Here is a 17,776-nt window from a genome sequence, read left to right on the forward strand (position 1 = left end):
ATCACGCATGCCCCCAAACCAGCAGGAACTCAGGGATCCTACTGTGTCCCAGCGCCTGAAGTCACATAACTTCCACGGCACCATCTCGGAGAGGAGGAAACTGGTGAGGAGGGCAGGGGAGAAAGGATAAAGGCGTGAATCCCCCTACCCCCAAAAAACGTTACCGAAAAGATCACTTCAGGGACTGGATCAGATTGAATTCATTTTTTTCCTCCACTATCCAGTGGGAGCTGGGGGTGGGGCTTGAAAGGAAAATCACATAAGTTATAGAAAACAGTAAAGCTACAGTTTCTTAGCACAGCTCCATAAATAGGCGCTTCCAATTCAGGTGCTATGAAAATATGTCGCAATGATTTTTGGAGGTTCAAAGCAGGGCTGTGTGCTCGATCTAGAACATGAGAACCAGAGGGGATACTAAAAATATCTAATTCCTAGCACTTCCCTCTGTGTTTGCCTTATCTGATGACACCCATGTCCCTCCTCCCGCAGCCCATGACCCAGCAAACTCCAAGGGCTGGTATTGAAAAGACGGCATCGGCTTTGCCATATGCACTGTTTGGGAATTATACCTTTAGGATCTATTTTAAAGCGCTGTCACTCAGCCACTGGCCCCGACACGTGCAGCTCAGAGAAACAGCAGGCAGGAATCAGAATTTGTTCTGAAGGTCAGAAGCCAACCTCGTTTTATTGAAATGTGTACAGGGGCTTGGGAAGGAACAGGACCTCACCGCACTGTGGCCGTGGGCACCAAAGCCAGCCATCACACCCACTGTCCTGGGCCTTCCTGCGGGCAGCTCTTTGGAACTCGGTCTGGCTGGAGCCTCATGAAGCCCAGACCTCCCGGGCAACTATCTCCACCAGAGCAGACTGGGACATGTTCACCATGGAAGGGCAGGTGGGAGGCCACCAGGTTGGCTGAAGGGGGACGTTTTCTTTGCTATTCATCTATTCTTTTGTTTTGTTTCGTTTTTGTTTTTGTTTTTTAAGACACTCGGTTCTTGCAAGCAGGTGCTTTCCAAATGGTCCAAGCAGTCAGGGAGGCAGGGGCCTCACAGAGAGTGAGCTCTCCTCATCCTCCACTAGTTTTGTCCTTGAAATCAGAAGCCCTGACGCAGCCCAAATCACAGGCAGACTCACACGGCAGTGAGGTCCACACTGCCTCGTGCAACACACACACACACACACACACACACACGGCCGGACGCCCGGAAAAGCTTCTCGCTGGGCCCGAGGCTCATTTCATGTTTCTCTCGATCCAGTCTTTAAAAGGCAGCACCTTGGTGAAGGCGGTGGAGAGGCTGTGGCTGCATGTCTTGTCATAGCTCCAGCTGACCAGCCCCACCAGATGCCAGCGCGGCTCAGGGGACGCCCGTCCCGGGAAGGACACGGCCGCGATGCCCCCCGTCTCTGCCGTGCAGATGTCAGAAGGGGCAGCGGGGTCCCGGCTGGCACAGAACATGTTGTCCGTGACGCTCACAGGGATGCCACGCTCTTCATGCTGCTCCTCACACAGCAGCGCGTCCACCGGCCGGACCACCCCCGAGCGCAGCGCGTCGTTCTTGAAGCTGGGGCTCCGCACATCCGCCAGGACGTTCCAGCCGGCCACGGTGATGTGCGACTCCTGGAAGGAGGGGCTGAGGTCCCGCGTGGCCGCGAGGCAGATGGGCTGCACGCGGGTGCTGATGCGAGCCTTGTCCAGGAGCTTCAGGATGGCGATGTCAGCGTCCAGCAGGATGGGGTCGTAGTTGGGGTGCAGAATGATTGCCGAAATCTACAAATGCAAGGAGTGGACAGCAGGGGTGAGCAGCCACCCCCACAGTGGACAAGGGCAGGCAAGCCCTGGGGCGGAATTATCCGGAGACAATGTCTAGGAGACAACTGCAATTATTGGGAGACACTTTGCTCAAAGCATCGCAGAAAGCAACTGCTCTATTTCCAGGGTTGCAAACGGAAATGCGTCCTGGGGCTTGGGGGATGGTGCTAAATAAATGGAGTGGACAGGTGAGGCTACAGAGAATGAGAGTGCACACCCCATCCAAAGTGGCCACTGCCACTTGGTTCCAGCTGACCACTGCCAGGCAGAAATGGGCCTGCATTCTAACTTTACCAGAGAATAGACTCCAGATCTTTGTCTGAAATCTCCTGATTTTCACATGTTGGCAGATGCCTGATTAAAAAATGATACGTCAGCACGATCTAAGCACAAACCCCTATGGTCTATCAGTTTGCAATCCCTGGTCCACTGTAAACATTTCATTTACCTTCAACCTAGTAAGTTAGAGCTATACCCAGAATGTTCCACAAGACTTTCCCACAAAGTCTTCCCTGATTGTCCCAATCCTTGCTGATCACTGTCTTTGATGGGGGCCTCCAGGAGCTTATATCTGTGATACCTTCTAACATTTTATGATTATGTTCTATTATTTCAACTACATTTGGGCACATTTCCTCAAGGCTTCTCTTGAGTTGAACTAACCACGACACAACTAGTCTTCCTTCCCACTAGCCTGTGGACTCTTCAGGGCAGAAACCATGTCTTATTCAATTCTGTATCTATTCCCAGTGAATGCCACGGTGTGGGAGCTCAACAATGGATGGATGGATGGATGGATGGATGGATGGATGGATGGATGGACCAACTGACTGACGGACAGAGGGATGGATAGGTGAGTGAGTAGGTAGGAGGCTGGACAGAAGAGAGGGAGGGAGGAAGGGAGCAGGCAGGAAGAGAGAAGAATATTATAAATTGATTGGGAATATCTTGGATAAACCTCAAAGCCTACCTAGTACAGGGCCCTAAACATAATAGGTGAGTAACTTTCGATGACCATAATGATAGATAATATTTGTTACTATATTATTTTAAAAACAATTTAAGGGGGAAAAGACTCCATAGTCCTTCTCGATGCCCCCTTCCGAGTACTTGTTAATATGAAATATTGGGCACCTGCTATATGTCAGGCTCTGGGCTGGGTGCCAAAGTGCTAAGGTGACATGGCTGACACAGCATTTGCTCTCCCAGTGCTGGGAGTTTGCTGAGCCCGGGACCCAGGTTCCAGATTGCAGCCTTCTCTCACCCGCAAGCTCTGGATGGTCTTCTCATCGCGGTCGTCATCCCGGTAGAACTTCCCCAGGACGACTTTGAGGTCTGCTGTCTTGACCATGGTGACCTTCCCCAAGTCAGTGACGCAGTGGGCAGCCACCACCACGGTACGCTCATTCACCAGGGCACCGCTGCACACCAGGAACCACTCATCCTTGAGCAGGCTGCCACCATGCACGCCGCTGGCCCTCCTGTAGACAGCCGCCTGCCATGGCCAGCGCAGCCCCGGGGTCTTTGCAGCAGTGACATTCTCAGTTTTCCCACAAACTATGGAGAAAGCACCAGTGCAGTAAGATCAACTCAGACCTCCCCATCCAAAGGGTGTCATGCGCATGCCGTGGGTGTCATGACCACTAAGCAGCTAACCTGTTTTTCTTTACCCTTTAAATATTAATCAACCATCAGGTGGTCAGATATAAAATCTATGGTTAAAATTGGAGAGTTCCAATTCCAAACACTTACTGGGCAAGTTGCCTAATCTCTTAGAGCCTCAGTCTTCTTGCGTGTGAAATGGATATAGTAATGAAAATCATCTCATAGGGTGAGATGACATATAAAAACAATTACACTCAATATATCATGATCGTCAATGGTTATCAATATATAGACCACCATGAACTAAACCTTACTGTTTACCTTTGACAAAAGGATGGGGAAGGTGGCTTAGTATGTGCAAGACCTTATTCCAGACACTTCCACATATTATCTCAGTAATCATCATTATAGCCTTATTGAGTAACACCTGTTTATCTAATTAATAATAACCTAATTAGTCTCATTAGATAACGAGGATGAAAAGTAGGGCTTAGACAGGGTAACAAAGACGACATAACTAGAAGGCTTCTAGCACCTTTAACCCCCTTCTCCACATTGTATTTAATGACTGTTCTCTCTCTTTTCTTCAAGTAAATACGCATATGATACAATTATCCACCAAAATGTGTGCCTCACTTCTCAATAAGTTCAAATAAGATTTAATGTGTTAATTTTTCCTGGGTAATGAGTTTAAGCCAGAGGAAAGAAGCTCTAACTGTGGAATTTCAGAAATCACCAAGCTAGGGAAAGTATTGGAGGACCATTCCTTTGGACAAGGAACTTTTCCCAAGAAGAGGATAATGGCTCTTCATAGGCAGCCGTGTTAGAAATAAGCCACTCCGGCCCAAGAGCAAGCCTTGACTCACTAGGGATGCAGGACGGGGCACGCCCACTCCACTTTCCAGTTCTCAGACATGTCCTCCGGCTGCTGCCCAGTCGGCGGTAGAAAGGAGAAATGCATTCATACTGGAGCTGGGTGTGCAGATGTTGGTACCCAGTGGGCAGGTCTCCAAAGGGAAGGGCTGGCTTCTTGGTAGGGGCACCCTGGAATTTCTGCTTGCTGAAAGCTGATGAGTACAACTGGTGTAATGGCGTCTCCCTACACAGGGACACACAGACCCAGAGAGAGAAAGCAGGGCGAGAGATAGTCATTGCTGACTTTTTAGTTCCATGCTAACCTCATGGAGGTATTTGGTTACAGAAGAAGGATAAACAACAGCTATCTCATTCTCATTCTCTCTCTCTCTCTCTCACACACACACACACTTTCACTTTACCACTGAGCAAATTCCAAATTCTCTTGCACACGTCAACCTTCATTCTATTCCTTCATTTCCATTTCTGGCATGCCTCCAGCTGCCCAGGATTTTAACCAAAGAGGATAATATCTGACATAATAGCTGCTATCCAAAGGAATGCTATACGCGCGCGCGCACACACACACACACACACACACACACACACACACACAAATAATTGTGGAATTAAACAGGAAAGGAAGTTAATTTGAATGAGAGAAATCTAGGCGTATTTTTTTTCTCTAACCATTAACATAATGGGGCAGCATCAAGAATTACCTCGAACTAAACTGTGTTGATACAATAATTTGATTTAGCAATTAGCAGATATAATTAGTACACCTCAGAGAATAGAACTTTCTCTCAGGGCACATTGATTGGGAACAATATGGAGCATTGTGTGTAAATGTGAAAAGGCTTTTTAAACAAGCCCTGAGGTTGAAGCCCACCGAAACCACTCTGGGATGCTTGGGGGAGATGTACGCATATTGTTCAGCTCATGTTCATTTCATATCAGTCAGCCACATAATGACTGTTAACTGAAAAGTTAGGCTTCCTTTAGGAATCAATGTTCTCATCCCTGTTTAACGAATGGAGAAAGGAAGCCCAGAGTAAGTGGGAGTGCTGGAGGGCACACAGGAAGCTAAGATGGTACCCAAGGCAGTGCTCAGCAGGCATGAGTTCCACCCTGGTGTCTCTCCAGCACCAATTTGATATCCTCTTAAGCAATCTATTTTATGTGTCTCTATAGTGCTTTGCTCAGAGCAAATATTCCATCCATATTGATTTCATTCAATGAATCTTTATTTCATGTTTAGAACCAGGTTTGCAGTTCAGGGAGCTTCTGAACTTGCAAACAAGCTCATTTTTTGGCCTCTCTGGTGAAAGTCTACACTGCCTTTGGAGGTTCCTGGGTAAGCCTGGCTGTTCCACCATATCCCTGCTCCAATCGTCTGTTTTCCAGAAATACCCTTAAAATTGAGTTTTAGGCTTGCTTTCTCATTTACATGTGACACCTGGCACCTTGCCACTTAACCTCCCACTATAATTGCTTTAAAAATGCAAAGCCCAATAACTGACACCACAGAAATACAAAAGATTATAAGAAAATACTACCAACAATTATATGCCAACCAACTGGGCAATCAGGAAGAAATGGATAAATTCCTAGAAACACATAATCTTCCAAGACTAAATCAAGAAGAAATAAGAACTCTCAACAAACCAATTATCAAAATCAAATCAGTAATCAAGAAACTCCCAACAAACAAAAATCCTGAACCAGGTGGCTTCACAGGTAGATTTTACCAAATATTCAAAGAATAAACACCTATCATGGATGATGGCTGGTGAGAATGTGGAGAAGGGAACCCTCATTCACTGTTAGTGGGATTGCAAATTGGTACAGCCACTACGGAAAACAGTATGGAAGTTCCTCAAAAAATAAAAAATAGGACTACCTTATAACCCAAGAATTCCACTCCTGGATATTTATCTGAAGAAATCCAAAAACTAATTTGAAAAGATATATGTATCTCTATGTTCACTGCAGCATTATTTACAATAGCCAAGATATGGAAGCAACGTAAGTACCCATCAATAGGCAATTGGATAAAGGAGAGGTGGTACATACATACAATAGTATACTAGCCATACAAAAGAGTGAAATCTTACCATTTGCAACAACATGGATGGACCTAGAGGGTATTATGCTGAGTCAGATAGAGAAAGTCACATAGAGAAAGACAAATACCTTGTGATTTCACTTATATGTGGCATCTAAAGAATAAAATAAATGAACATCAACAACAAAATAAACAGAACCAGACTCATAGATACAGAGAACAAACTGATGGTCGCCAGATGAGAGGGGGTTTGGGGGATGGGTGAGAAAGGTGAAGGGATTAAGAAGTACAAATTGGTAGTTACGAAACAGTCACAGGGATATAAAGTACAGTATAAGGAATATAGTCAATAATATGGTAACAACTATGTATAGTGTTAGGCGGGTACTGGACTAATCAGGGGGATCATGTCATAAATTATATAAATGTCCAACCACTATGCTATATACCTGAAACTAACGTAAAATAATATTGAATGTTAACTGTAATTGAAAAAAAAAATTTTAACGTACAGCTCAGTGGCTCAGTGAACTTTTTTAACAGCCCAGGATCTCCTCTACAAGATGGCTTCTTGGCAAGAACAGGTGTGTCAGGTTTATCTCACTAAGTGAAAGTCCAGACCCAGGTAAATTACAAGGATCAGAACGGGGTGGGGGTGGGGTGGAAGGGGGGGGCAGAATTTGGATTCCACTGCCCCTGTTCCCAAGCAAATGCCTTGCCTATAAAGGTAAAGACAGAAATGGACTGAGGTAACCGAAAGAAGAGTGAGAGATTGATAAATATCCTGATTTAAGAACATTTCGGGTCACTTGGTCGAGATCAGTTCTACTCAGTGGGATTCACTGTCACTATTTCTAAGAACAACAGCTACTGCTGACAGGTGTTCATATGAAAAGGCGTTTTGCTAAGGCCTTTACATAAGGTACAGTGCTGGCGGAAGGGAGCAGGCCCTGAAGACTTCAAACCCTAAAGACCCAGATTTGCATGCTGGCTTTGCCACTTCTTCTAGCAATGGGACCTTGGGCAAATTACTTAACTTCTCTGAGCCTCAATTTACCCATCTGTAATAAAACCAGTAATAAAATGTTAATATGAAGTCCTGCTTCAGAGGTTGTAGTGAGGATTAAATGTGTTAATGCATGCAAAGCCCTCAGAAGAACAAAGGGCATGGAGCAAACACTCATTCGAAGTTAGTGTTGCATGGATCCTTACAACCACCGCTGGAGACAGGTGTTATTATGATTGGCCTTGTTTTTCAAATGAGGAAACAAAAAGCTCAGCAAGTTTAGGGACGTGCCCAAGAACACCCAGCGCTAAAGAGAGACAGACATGAACCCCTATTTGTCAATCCAATTCTTTCATTCAATAAATATTGATGGACGTCATGAAAATGGCGGTATGAGGTAAGAAATCTCCTCTGGAATTTACAACAAATTGAAAAACTATAACTTCACAAAGGACTCCCTGCACAACAGACAGGCAAAACTAAGAGGTGAACTACTGAAATCATCTAAAGGTGGGCAAATTGCACAAGCAGGGGAAGAGGAAAGGGAGAAGTGCAGAGATGGAGCCGCGTGGGCGCAGGACGCAGACCCAGCTCAGTGCTCCAAGCTCGCTGCATCCTGGAACTACCGCAGCTGTGGGAGAGGGAAGAACTCGTACTACTAGGGCTCTGTTTATGGCCCACAGGGCTGAGGGGACAGCATATAACACGGCTGAACCCAACGCACACGACAGAGACCTCAGAGCAAAGACTGAGGAAAGAAGGCTGAAAACAGTGGTTTAAGCCCTCACTGCTGAGCAGAGAATGGAAGCCTTAGGCACTGAGCCTAGCCGCCCCCTCCCTACCCTCCCAGACTTCATCCTGCCCCCACCTGCCCAGTGCTAGAAGCAGAACAGCAGCAGTGTCAGATCAAAATAACAGAACATTTGCAGTTCTGAGAACTATGGTCAGCAGATACAGACTCGCAACTGAACTAGTTCTGGCAAAGGAGAATGAGCCATGGAAGCAGGACTGGCTGTGGTGGTGGTCGTCGCCACTGCTCTGGGCTATCTCTCACAACCTACCTCATCCCTACCCCCACATATCTGGGAGGATTCCTGCAGCAGTAAACACAGATGCTGAAACACATGGGCTCTGAATCTGGTGCAGGAAGAGCTTTGGAACTTCAGAAGCTCTCTACATCCCCCCATGGAGGCAGAGCTGTATGACCCAGGTGAACTGTTTGTTCACAGAGGAGAAGCCCACCTTCCAGAAATCCCCTCATTGTGTGAGAAGCCAGAATAGTGCAGAGACAACATGGCACTACAGCGTGAGAGAGAATAAAAGGCTGCATTCAGACAGAAAATAAAACATTCTGCAAACACCTACTGGAAAACAAAAGAAAGACCTCTTTCTATCATCCTGTTGCAGAACCTACTCCTGTAGATGACTAGGAAGAGAAATAATAAATCATTAATTGCCATGAATAACCAAGGTAACCAGGAAGAAAATGAAAAGTCTCCAGAAAATGAATTTAAAGACATGGAAATATGTGACTTAAATGACAGAGAATTCAAGATTGCAGTTCTTAAAAAATTCAATGAGATGCAAGAAAACACATACCAGCAGTTTAATGAACTCGGAAACATAATCAAAGAACAAAATGAACATTTTACCAAAGAGATTGAAATTTTAAAAAACAACCAAGTAGAATTTCTGCAGATTAAGAACTCAATAAAAGAAATGAAGAATGAAATGGCCATCTTAGGTAGTAGAGTTGACCAGATGGAGGAAAGAATCAGTGACATTGAAGATAGAAATCTGGAAATGAAATGGATGAAAGAAGAAAGAGACTTGAGACTTAAAAGAAATAAAAGAACTCTACAAAAACTTTCTGACTCCATCAGAAAGAGCAATATAAGAATATTGGGCATACCAGAAGGAGAAGAAAGAGCGAAGGGAACAGAGAGTATATTCAAATAGTTGACGAGAACGTCCCAAACTTGCGGAAAGAACTGGATCCTCGAATCCAAGAAGCAAATAGAACACCTAGTTACCTCAACCCCAACAGGTCTTCTCCAAGGCACATTGTATTAAAGCTGTCAAATATTAAAGACAAAGAAAGAATCCTCAAGGCATCCAGGGAAAATAAGATGGTAACCTACAAAGGAAAGCCCATTAGATCATCATCAGACTTTTCAGCAAAACCCTATAAGCCAGGAGGGAGTGGAACCAAATATTCAAACTAGTGAAAGAGAGAAATTATGAGCCAAGAATAATATACCCAGCAAAGGTATCCTTTAGATATGAAGGAGGAATAAAGACCTTTCCAGACACACAGAAGCTGAAGGAATTTTCTAACACATGACCTGCACTACAAGAAATACTGAAGAAGGGTATTCAACAAGCATAAATGGTTATAATATGTGACAACCAAAACATAAAGGGGGGTGGGGGGCAGTAAAGGCCTGAACCGGAATATGGGAATGGAGAAAGCAAGCATGTTGAAGAAAAATGGAATACTCTAAACATGAAACTTTCTTTTACATAAACTTAATGATAACCACTCAAAAAAAAAATCCAGAACTGAAATATATAATGTAATAAAAGAAGAAACAGAGGGAAAAATCATAGAATACTACCACACAGAAATAACAGACAACAATAAAAAGGCAAAGAAACAATGGAGACACAGTCTTACCAGAAAACCAAAGATAGAATGATAGGAAATCCTCACATATCAATAATCACCCTAAATGTAAATGGACTGAACTCACCAATAAAAAGGCACAGAGTAGCAGATTGGATCAAAAAATTAAACCCAACCATATGCTGCCTCCAAGAGACACATCTTAGCTACAAGGACAAATGTAGACTCAGAATGAAAGTGCGGAAATTGACACGCCAAGCAAATGGTATCCAGAGAAAATCAGGTGTAGCCATACTGATATCAGATGAAACAGACTTCAGGGTGATAAACACAACAAGAGACAAAGATGGACATTTCAGAATGATAAAGGGGACTATACAACAAGAAGATGTAACAGTCATCAATATTATGCCCCCAATCAGGGAGCACCAAAATATACCCAGCAACTACTAACAGAACTAAAGGGAGAAATTGACCAAAACACAATTATACTAGGGGACCTAAATACATCATTGACAGCTATGGATAGATCGTCCAAACAGAAAATAAATAAAGAAATAGCAGCCTTAAATGACACATTAGATGAAATGGACACAATTGACATTTATAGAGCACTTCATCCTAGAACATCAGACTATACATTTTTTTCTAGTGTACATGGAACATTCTCAATGATAGACCATATATTGGAACATAAAACTAGCTTCAGCAAATTTAAGAAGATTGAAATCATCCCAAACATATTCTCTGTTCACCAGGGTTTGAAATTGGATATCGACTGCAAAAAGAAAGCAGGAAAAACCACAAATACGACATAATTTTAAAGAACAACTGGGTCAAAGAAGAAATAAGAGGAGAGATCAAAAGATACATAGAAACAAATGAGAATGAAAATACATCCTACCAAAATTTTTGGGATGCAGTGAAAACAGTTTTAAAAGGGAAATTTATATCATTACAGGCCCATCTCAAGAAACGAAAAATCCCAGATGAATAACCTCACATTACACCTTAAAGAACTAAAAAAGAAGAACAAATGAAACCCAACGTCAGCAGAAGAAAGGAAATAAAAATCACAGCAGAACTAAGTGAAATAGAGAACAAAAAGACAATAGAAAAATTAATGTGACAAAGAGCTGGTTCTTTGAAAAGATTAATAAAATTGACAAACCCTTGGCTAGACTCACTAAGAAAAAAAGAGAAAAGACACTAATAAACAAAATCAGAAATGAAAGAAGGGAAGTTATCACGGATGCCACAGAAATACAAAGGATCATCCAAGAATACTATGAAGGACTATATGCCACCAAATTCAATAACCTAGAAGAAATGGACAATTTCTTAGAAACATCTAGCCTTCCTAGGTTGAATCACAAAGAACTGGAAAATCTAAATAGACTGATCACCAGTAAGGAAATTAAATCAGTCATCCGAAACTTTCCGAAAAGCAAAAGTCCGGGACCAGATGGTTTCACTAGTGAATTCCACCAAACCTTCAAAAAGGATCTAATACCTGTCCTATTCAAACTCTTCCAAAAAATTGAAGAAGAGACAATACTCTCTAACTCATTTTATGAGGCCAACATTACCCTGATACCAAAACCTGGTAAGGATAACACACACAAAAAACAAAACTACAGACGAATATGTCTGATGAATACTGATGCAAAAATCCCAAACAAAATTCTAGTAAATCGAATGCAACAATACATTAAAAAGATTATTCATCATGACCAAGTGGGGTTCATTCCAGGGGCACAGGATGCTTCAACACATGCAAATCCATCAATGTGATACATTTTATAAACAAAATAAAGGACAAAAATCATATGATTATATCAATTGATGCAGAAAAATCATTTGACAAGATGCAACATCCACTTATGATTAAAACACTTAATAAAATACATATAGAAGGAAAATATCTTAACTTAATAAAGACCATATATGACAAACCTTCAGCTAATATCATAATTAATGGTGAAAAACTGAAGCCCTTTGCTCTACGTTCAGGAACACAACAGGGCTGTCCCCTATCACCTCTGCTTTTCAACATAGTACTGGAATTACTTGCCAGAGCAATCAGGCAAGAGAAAGAAATAAAAGGCATCCAATTTGTGAATGAAGAAGTTAAATTGTCACTCTTTGCAGATGACATGATGCTATGTATTGAAAACCCTAAAGACTCCACCAAAAAGCTATTAGAAACAATAAATGAATACAGTAAAGTTGCTGGCTACAAAATCAATGTACAAAAGTCCAGTGCATTACTATATATTAACAATGAAATCTCAGAAAAATAAATTTAAAATAAAATTCCTTTTGCAATTGTAACAAAAAGAATAAAATACCTAGGAATAAACTTAACCAAGAATATGAAAGACCTATATGCTGAAAACTATAAAATATTTTAAAAGAAATTGAAGAAGACACAAAGAAATGGAAAGACATGCCATGCTCATGGATTGGAAGAATCAACATAGTTAAAATGGCCGTATTACCCAAAGCAATATACAGATTTAATGCAGTCCCCATCAAAATACCAATGGCATTTTTTAAAGAAATAGAACAAAAAAATCACCAGATTTGTTTGGAACCACAAAAGACCCCAAATAGCCAAAGCAATCTTAAGAAAAATGAACAGTGCTGGAGGTATCACACTCCCTGACTTTAGCTTGTACTACAGGGCAACAATAATCAAAACAGCATGGTATTGGCAGAAAAACAGACAGACAGACCAATGGAATAGAATTGAGAACCCAGAAATAAATCCACATAAATATGGACAGATAATTTTTGACAAAGAAGCAAAAACACATACAATGGAAAAAAGACAGCCTCTTCAATAAATGGTGCTGGGAGAACTGGAAAGCCACATGCGAAAGAATAAAACTGGACTGCTATCTGTCACCATGTACCAAAATTAATTCAAAATGGATCAAAGACTTAAGCATAAGACCTGACACAATAAACTGCATAGAAGAAAACATAGGTACTAAACTTATGGACCTTGGGTTCAAAGAGTATTTTATGAATTTGACTCCAAAGAGAAGGGAAGTAAAAGCTAAAATAAATGAATGGGACTACATTAAACTTAAAAGCTTCCGCACAGTAAAAGAAACTATCAACAAAATAAAGAGGCAACCAACTGAATGGGAAAGATTTTTACAAAGAGCGCCTCCTATAAGCGGCTAATACCCAAAATATACAAGGAACTCATACAACTCAACAACAACAAAAAACAAACAACCCAATTGAAAAATGGGCAGAGGACCTGAAGAGACATTTCTCCAAAGTGGACATATAAATGGCCAATAGACATGGAAAAAATGCTCAACATTACTAATCATCAGAGAAATGCAAACAAAAACTAAAATGAGATATCACCTCACCCCAGTGAGAATGGCTATCATCAACAATACAAATAGTAACAAGTGTTGGAGAGGCTGTGGAGAAAAAGGAACCCTCATACACTGTTGGTGGGAATGCAGACTGGTGCAGCCGTTATGGAAGGCAGTGTGGAGGTTCCTCAGAAAACTAAGACTAGAATTACCATATGACCCAGCAATCCCTCTGCTGGGTATCTACCCAAAAAATCTGAAAACATTTATGCATAAAGACATGTGTGCTCTAATGTTCACTGCAGCTTTGTTTACGGTGGCCAAGACATGGAAACAACCAAAATGTCCTTCGATAGATGAATGGATAAAGAAGTTGTGGTACATATACACAATGGAATACTATTCGGCGGTAAGAAAAGATGAAATAGTACCATTTGTGACAACATGGATGGATCTTGAAATTATAATGCTAAGTGAAATAAGTCAGACAGAAAAAGTAGAAAACCATGATTTCACTGATATGTAGTATACAAAACTGAAAGCAACAAAAGAACAAGACAGACAAATGAAGGAACAAAAACTCATAGACACAGACAATAGTTTAGGAGTTACCAGAGGATAAGGGGCGTGGAGGACTCTAGAAGAGGGTAAGCGGGGTCTAATACATGGTGATGGAAAGAGAACTGACTCCGGGTGGTGAACACACAATGTGAGATATAGATAATGTATTACAGAATTGTACACCTGAAATCGATGTAACTTTACTAACAATTGTCACCGTAATAAACTTTAATAAATAAAATAAATAAATAAATTTACTAGGTGCCTGCTCTGTGGCAGACACTATTCTAGGTACTGGAACTCCAGCATGAACAAACAGATAATGTTTCTGCACTTGTAACTTTCACATGTTTTGGTGGATTGCGGCCGGGAGATGGACATGGACGAAATAAGCCATAACACAGGATGTAAGACACCAGGTAGAGATGGATGCTGAGAGGAAAAGCAAAGCATAGTGAAGGCCAGAGAGCACTGGGTAAAGATGTCCGCTTGGCGGCCACAGTGGCGGTGGGGTTATTTCTTAAAGGACAGTCAGGGAAGGTCGGTCTGCCAGGTACACACTGAGCAGAGACCTGAAGGAAGTGAGGATGAGGCCCAGGTGGAATCCAATGGAAGCAGATTCCAGACAGAAGGAGACACGCGTGCAAAGGTTCTGAAGCAGAATCGTGCTTGGAGAGATAAGAGGAAAAGCGAGGCAGGCTGTGTGCCTGGAGTGGAGGGGGGCGGAGAATGGTGGGAGGTGACATGAGAACAGTATTTCCTACAAAATAAGTGGAGGAGATGTAGAAATGGGCCTATTCTCTCCCAACCGGGTGGCCTCCCTCTGTCTTTCCAGGAGGAAGGCTGGGCGCGTTTACCCGAGGGCTCAGTGCCCTCATCAGGGCTGGTCCCTGAGCTCTAGTTCCCGGGCTCCACCAGCCTGCCTCACCTGGTTCTTACTACCAAGAAGATCTTTCCATAGCTGGCTGCATCAGGCAGGAATGCCATCTCCCTAGAAACTGCCATAATAAACACATTGAAACTTCAGGAATTTCTGTGTATTAAAATCCAGTTCCTCAAATATCATCTTAAAGTCTTGCTTCCCGCCAGTCACCTACTTTCCCACGATCCAGTGAAATCTGTACATCTTCCAACAGTTGCTACGTCTTGACTAAAGACAGCTGGCTAACAAGCCACCATCTAACAACCCCTATTCTTCCCTGGCCACTCAGCACTGAGTGTCCCTAAGGAACCTCAGACTGTCTTTGGCCAAACACAAATGGGGAAAGAGGGTGGGAGGGGAACATTCATTTGCTTTTAAAACACAGTTGAGGTGTTTCAACCTCACCTTGACTGAACCTGCACTGGAAGAACTCTCCGTCTCACCAGGTCTGAGATCTTTGGTTCTCGGCAAGCTAAAAAGAGAGAGAGAGAGAGAGAGAGAGAGAGAGAGAGAGAGAGAGAGAGAGAGAGAGAGAGAGAATGCTGCATAATCTTTTTCCATATTAACTTGTTCACATCATTCAGTTCAGATTCAGACCTGAGCACCCTTTCTGGATACCAGATACACATTCCCCAGGCTCTCAGAGGTGGGACACATCAGCTAAGCTTGGACAGCTCCCTTAGCAAAAGAGCATGCTGCCTGTCATCGAAATTGACAACCCCCCCGCCCCCCAAGAACCCAAGTAAACACTTACTGGAAAGGGGCTCCACCTGGGTGATTTGAAACAATGGTAGCTAACAGACGAGCATTATCTGTTCACATCAACAGTATTTAGCGAACTTGATCAAAATGGAATAAAAGTCAAAGTGAAGGTTCTACATTCTAGCCCAACACAGGGAATTGCAAGGTTCTCATTTAAAAGCAGACAGCAGTGTCAATCATCGATAATAAATCTTGGGTAACTGACACCCCCGTGTCCCTTCTCTGCAATTAAAGCACCGAAGAATCATTGGAGGGCAACTCAAAGCCTAGTTTAATTTTGTAAGAAGTCTTCCTTTCTTCACAAGTGAAAAGGAATCCTACCCATCTCACTTTCTCAGTCAAGCAGCCAACTTTCGCCTAATTAGCAACCTAGGGGCCTTTGGTTGTATTAACTTGTAATAGAAAAGTTGACAAAAATTTCCAAGGCTATATGTAACACCGTTTCCATACTTAATGAAATCAAGAATCAGAGTCTGTGCTGGTGGGGATGAAGGTCGCTTCTGGCTAAAGTCTAAAGTGATTTGTTCCTTTCACAAACCATTTTCTTTCATCCCCTTTCCCATGATTCGGCTTGTTGACAAACACCCAGAAGGAAAAGTGGAGGACTGAGGCAATTATCTGGACAATCTAGGCCAAGGACATACTTTTCTTCCCTGGAAACAGCCAGATCATTGTGACCTGTCCCCCAAAGAGAGGGGCTATTGACCTGGAGCCACCAGTGAATCAATTCAGTAAGAAACTAGCATCCCCACCGCTAAGGGTTACCGGCGAAACGTCGCTCTACATTTCATTTCTTCTGGTCCCAAAATACCTTTTACCTTGAGCTCCCAGATTGCCTCACTTTCAGGTCACATGATTCTCTCACTCCTGCCTACATCTCTTTTCTTTTCCTTTGTCTTCCGTCCGACTGGAATATAATATTGTCCCAGCTCCTCTTCATCTCTATAAATCCCTGCTCCAATCCTACTCACTTCATGTAATGGTCCCTACTTCAGACAATATCGATCACCCCTTTTCTTTGAATGTACACTATTCACCTGTTCCTAGAACTCTGCCTTGAATATTCAACAATTTACTGTCTTTTTAAGTTATTTGTAATATCTCAAACGCTCCTCCACATAAGCTGGCAGGCCTGATTTGTCCTTGTATTTCTTACACTAACTTAATATTGTAGAGAGACTGGATAAATGTAGCTATAGAAATGCATACGGATTGCTTCCCTTCTTTCCTTGGGTTTGCATATAGAAAACTCAGCCCTGTCATTTTTCCTAAACTGCTCGGAAAACTACGTCACTCTTCTTGATCACATCAAGATGTGGCGAGTAGGATGAGCAGGTCCTAGGACAGTCCCAAACAGAAGCAAATGTTTTTAGGGATGGTTTCCAACCTGACAGTAACATGTGGGTCCAGGGAGAACTTAAGAGAGAAAGGCATTTTCCAGGGACTCAAAGCATGTGTGGGAGCCACTGAAACGTCCAGCAACTCCAACCACTTCTACACACAAACTTCAGAAATCTTTGCCAATTACCTTTTAGGCATATGGGCTGCTTCCCTGACCACTCTCCATTCTGCTGGCAAGTTCTCTTCTCGTTACCACTAAGAACATACGAATTGTTACAAAAGAAGGATACAACAGTGCCAATCTTTGCATAGCGTCCATTGATGAGCCCAGGGCCTCCTGTTATTTTCTTGTACCCATTGACTGGGCCCCCAGGGTCGGAGCAGTTTCTTTCTTCCACGACTAAAAGAGAAATAAAAGAAGAGCTATTAAATGTCTGAAGCATTCCATTTTAGAATCGAATCTTTTCATGTTTCATTGCGTTAAAAATGCAATGATATGGAGCCTGCCAACAATGGCACTCAACAGAATTACCAAGAGAAAACTCGTAATAGAAAATGCATGAATTAGCTATATCTTTCCCTTGCTTTAATGATTTAGTCTTAAATTAAAAAGTGTTTCATTCTCTACGTAAATAAATTTCATACCACAACTGGCTCTCATATCATCGTGTTCATTCCTTTCTCAAAGTGTGGGAGCTGGGCAAACCTGGACAAAAAAACACATTTCACCTAGATTTTATGATCAGTATACAAGGGTTATTGTTTTTCAGTGTTGTATTATCTCCTTTGTTCACTAAAGCTTGGGCAATTAACTAGACTATTTCCTATTTGTGTTGTACGCAGAAAGTAGAGCTGATTAGAAACAAGAGTGCATAT

General features: G+C 42.4%; 1 protein-coding gene across 3 annotated transcripts in view; it reads right to left on the minus strand.

The window, feature by feature from the left end:
* Window positions 1-653: 653 nt before the first annotated feature.
* The window catches only part of PAMR1 (peptidase domain containing associated with muscle regeneration 1), a 153,797-nt gene continuing 136,674 nt past the window's right edge, over window positions 654-17,776 (minus strand). For all 3 annotated transcript variants that reach the window (XM_074336210.2, XM_019738561.3, XM_019738556.3), the window contains 5 exons: window positions 17,088-17,300; window positions 15,203-15,269; window positions 4,285-4,517; window positions 3,078-3,370; window positions 654-1,771 (listed from right to left, as the gene is read on the minus strand). In XM_074336210.2, the coding sequence (XP_074192311.2) occupies window positions 1,235-1,771; window positions 3,078-3,370; window positions 4,285-4,517; window positions 15,203-15,269; window positions 17,088-17,300 (1,343 nt within the window). In that variant the 3' untranslated portion in view covers window positions 654-1,234. The remainder of the gene's footprint in view (window positions 1,772-3,077; window positions 3,371-4,284; window positions 4,518-15,202; window positions 15,270-17,087; window positions 17,301-17,776) is intronic.

This window comes from Rhinolophus sinicus, chromosome 14 (genome assembly GCF_057876585.1).
Source record: "Rhinolophus sinicus isolate RSI-liver-muscle chromosome 14, RSI-T2T, whole genome shotgun sequence".
NCBI lineage: Eukaryota > Metazoa > Chordata > Mammalia > Chiroptera > Rhinolophidae > Rhinolophus > Rhinolophus sinicus.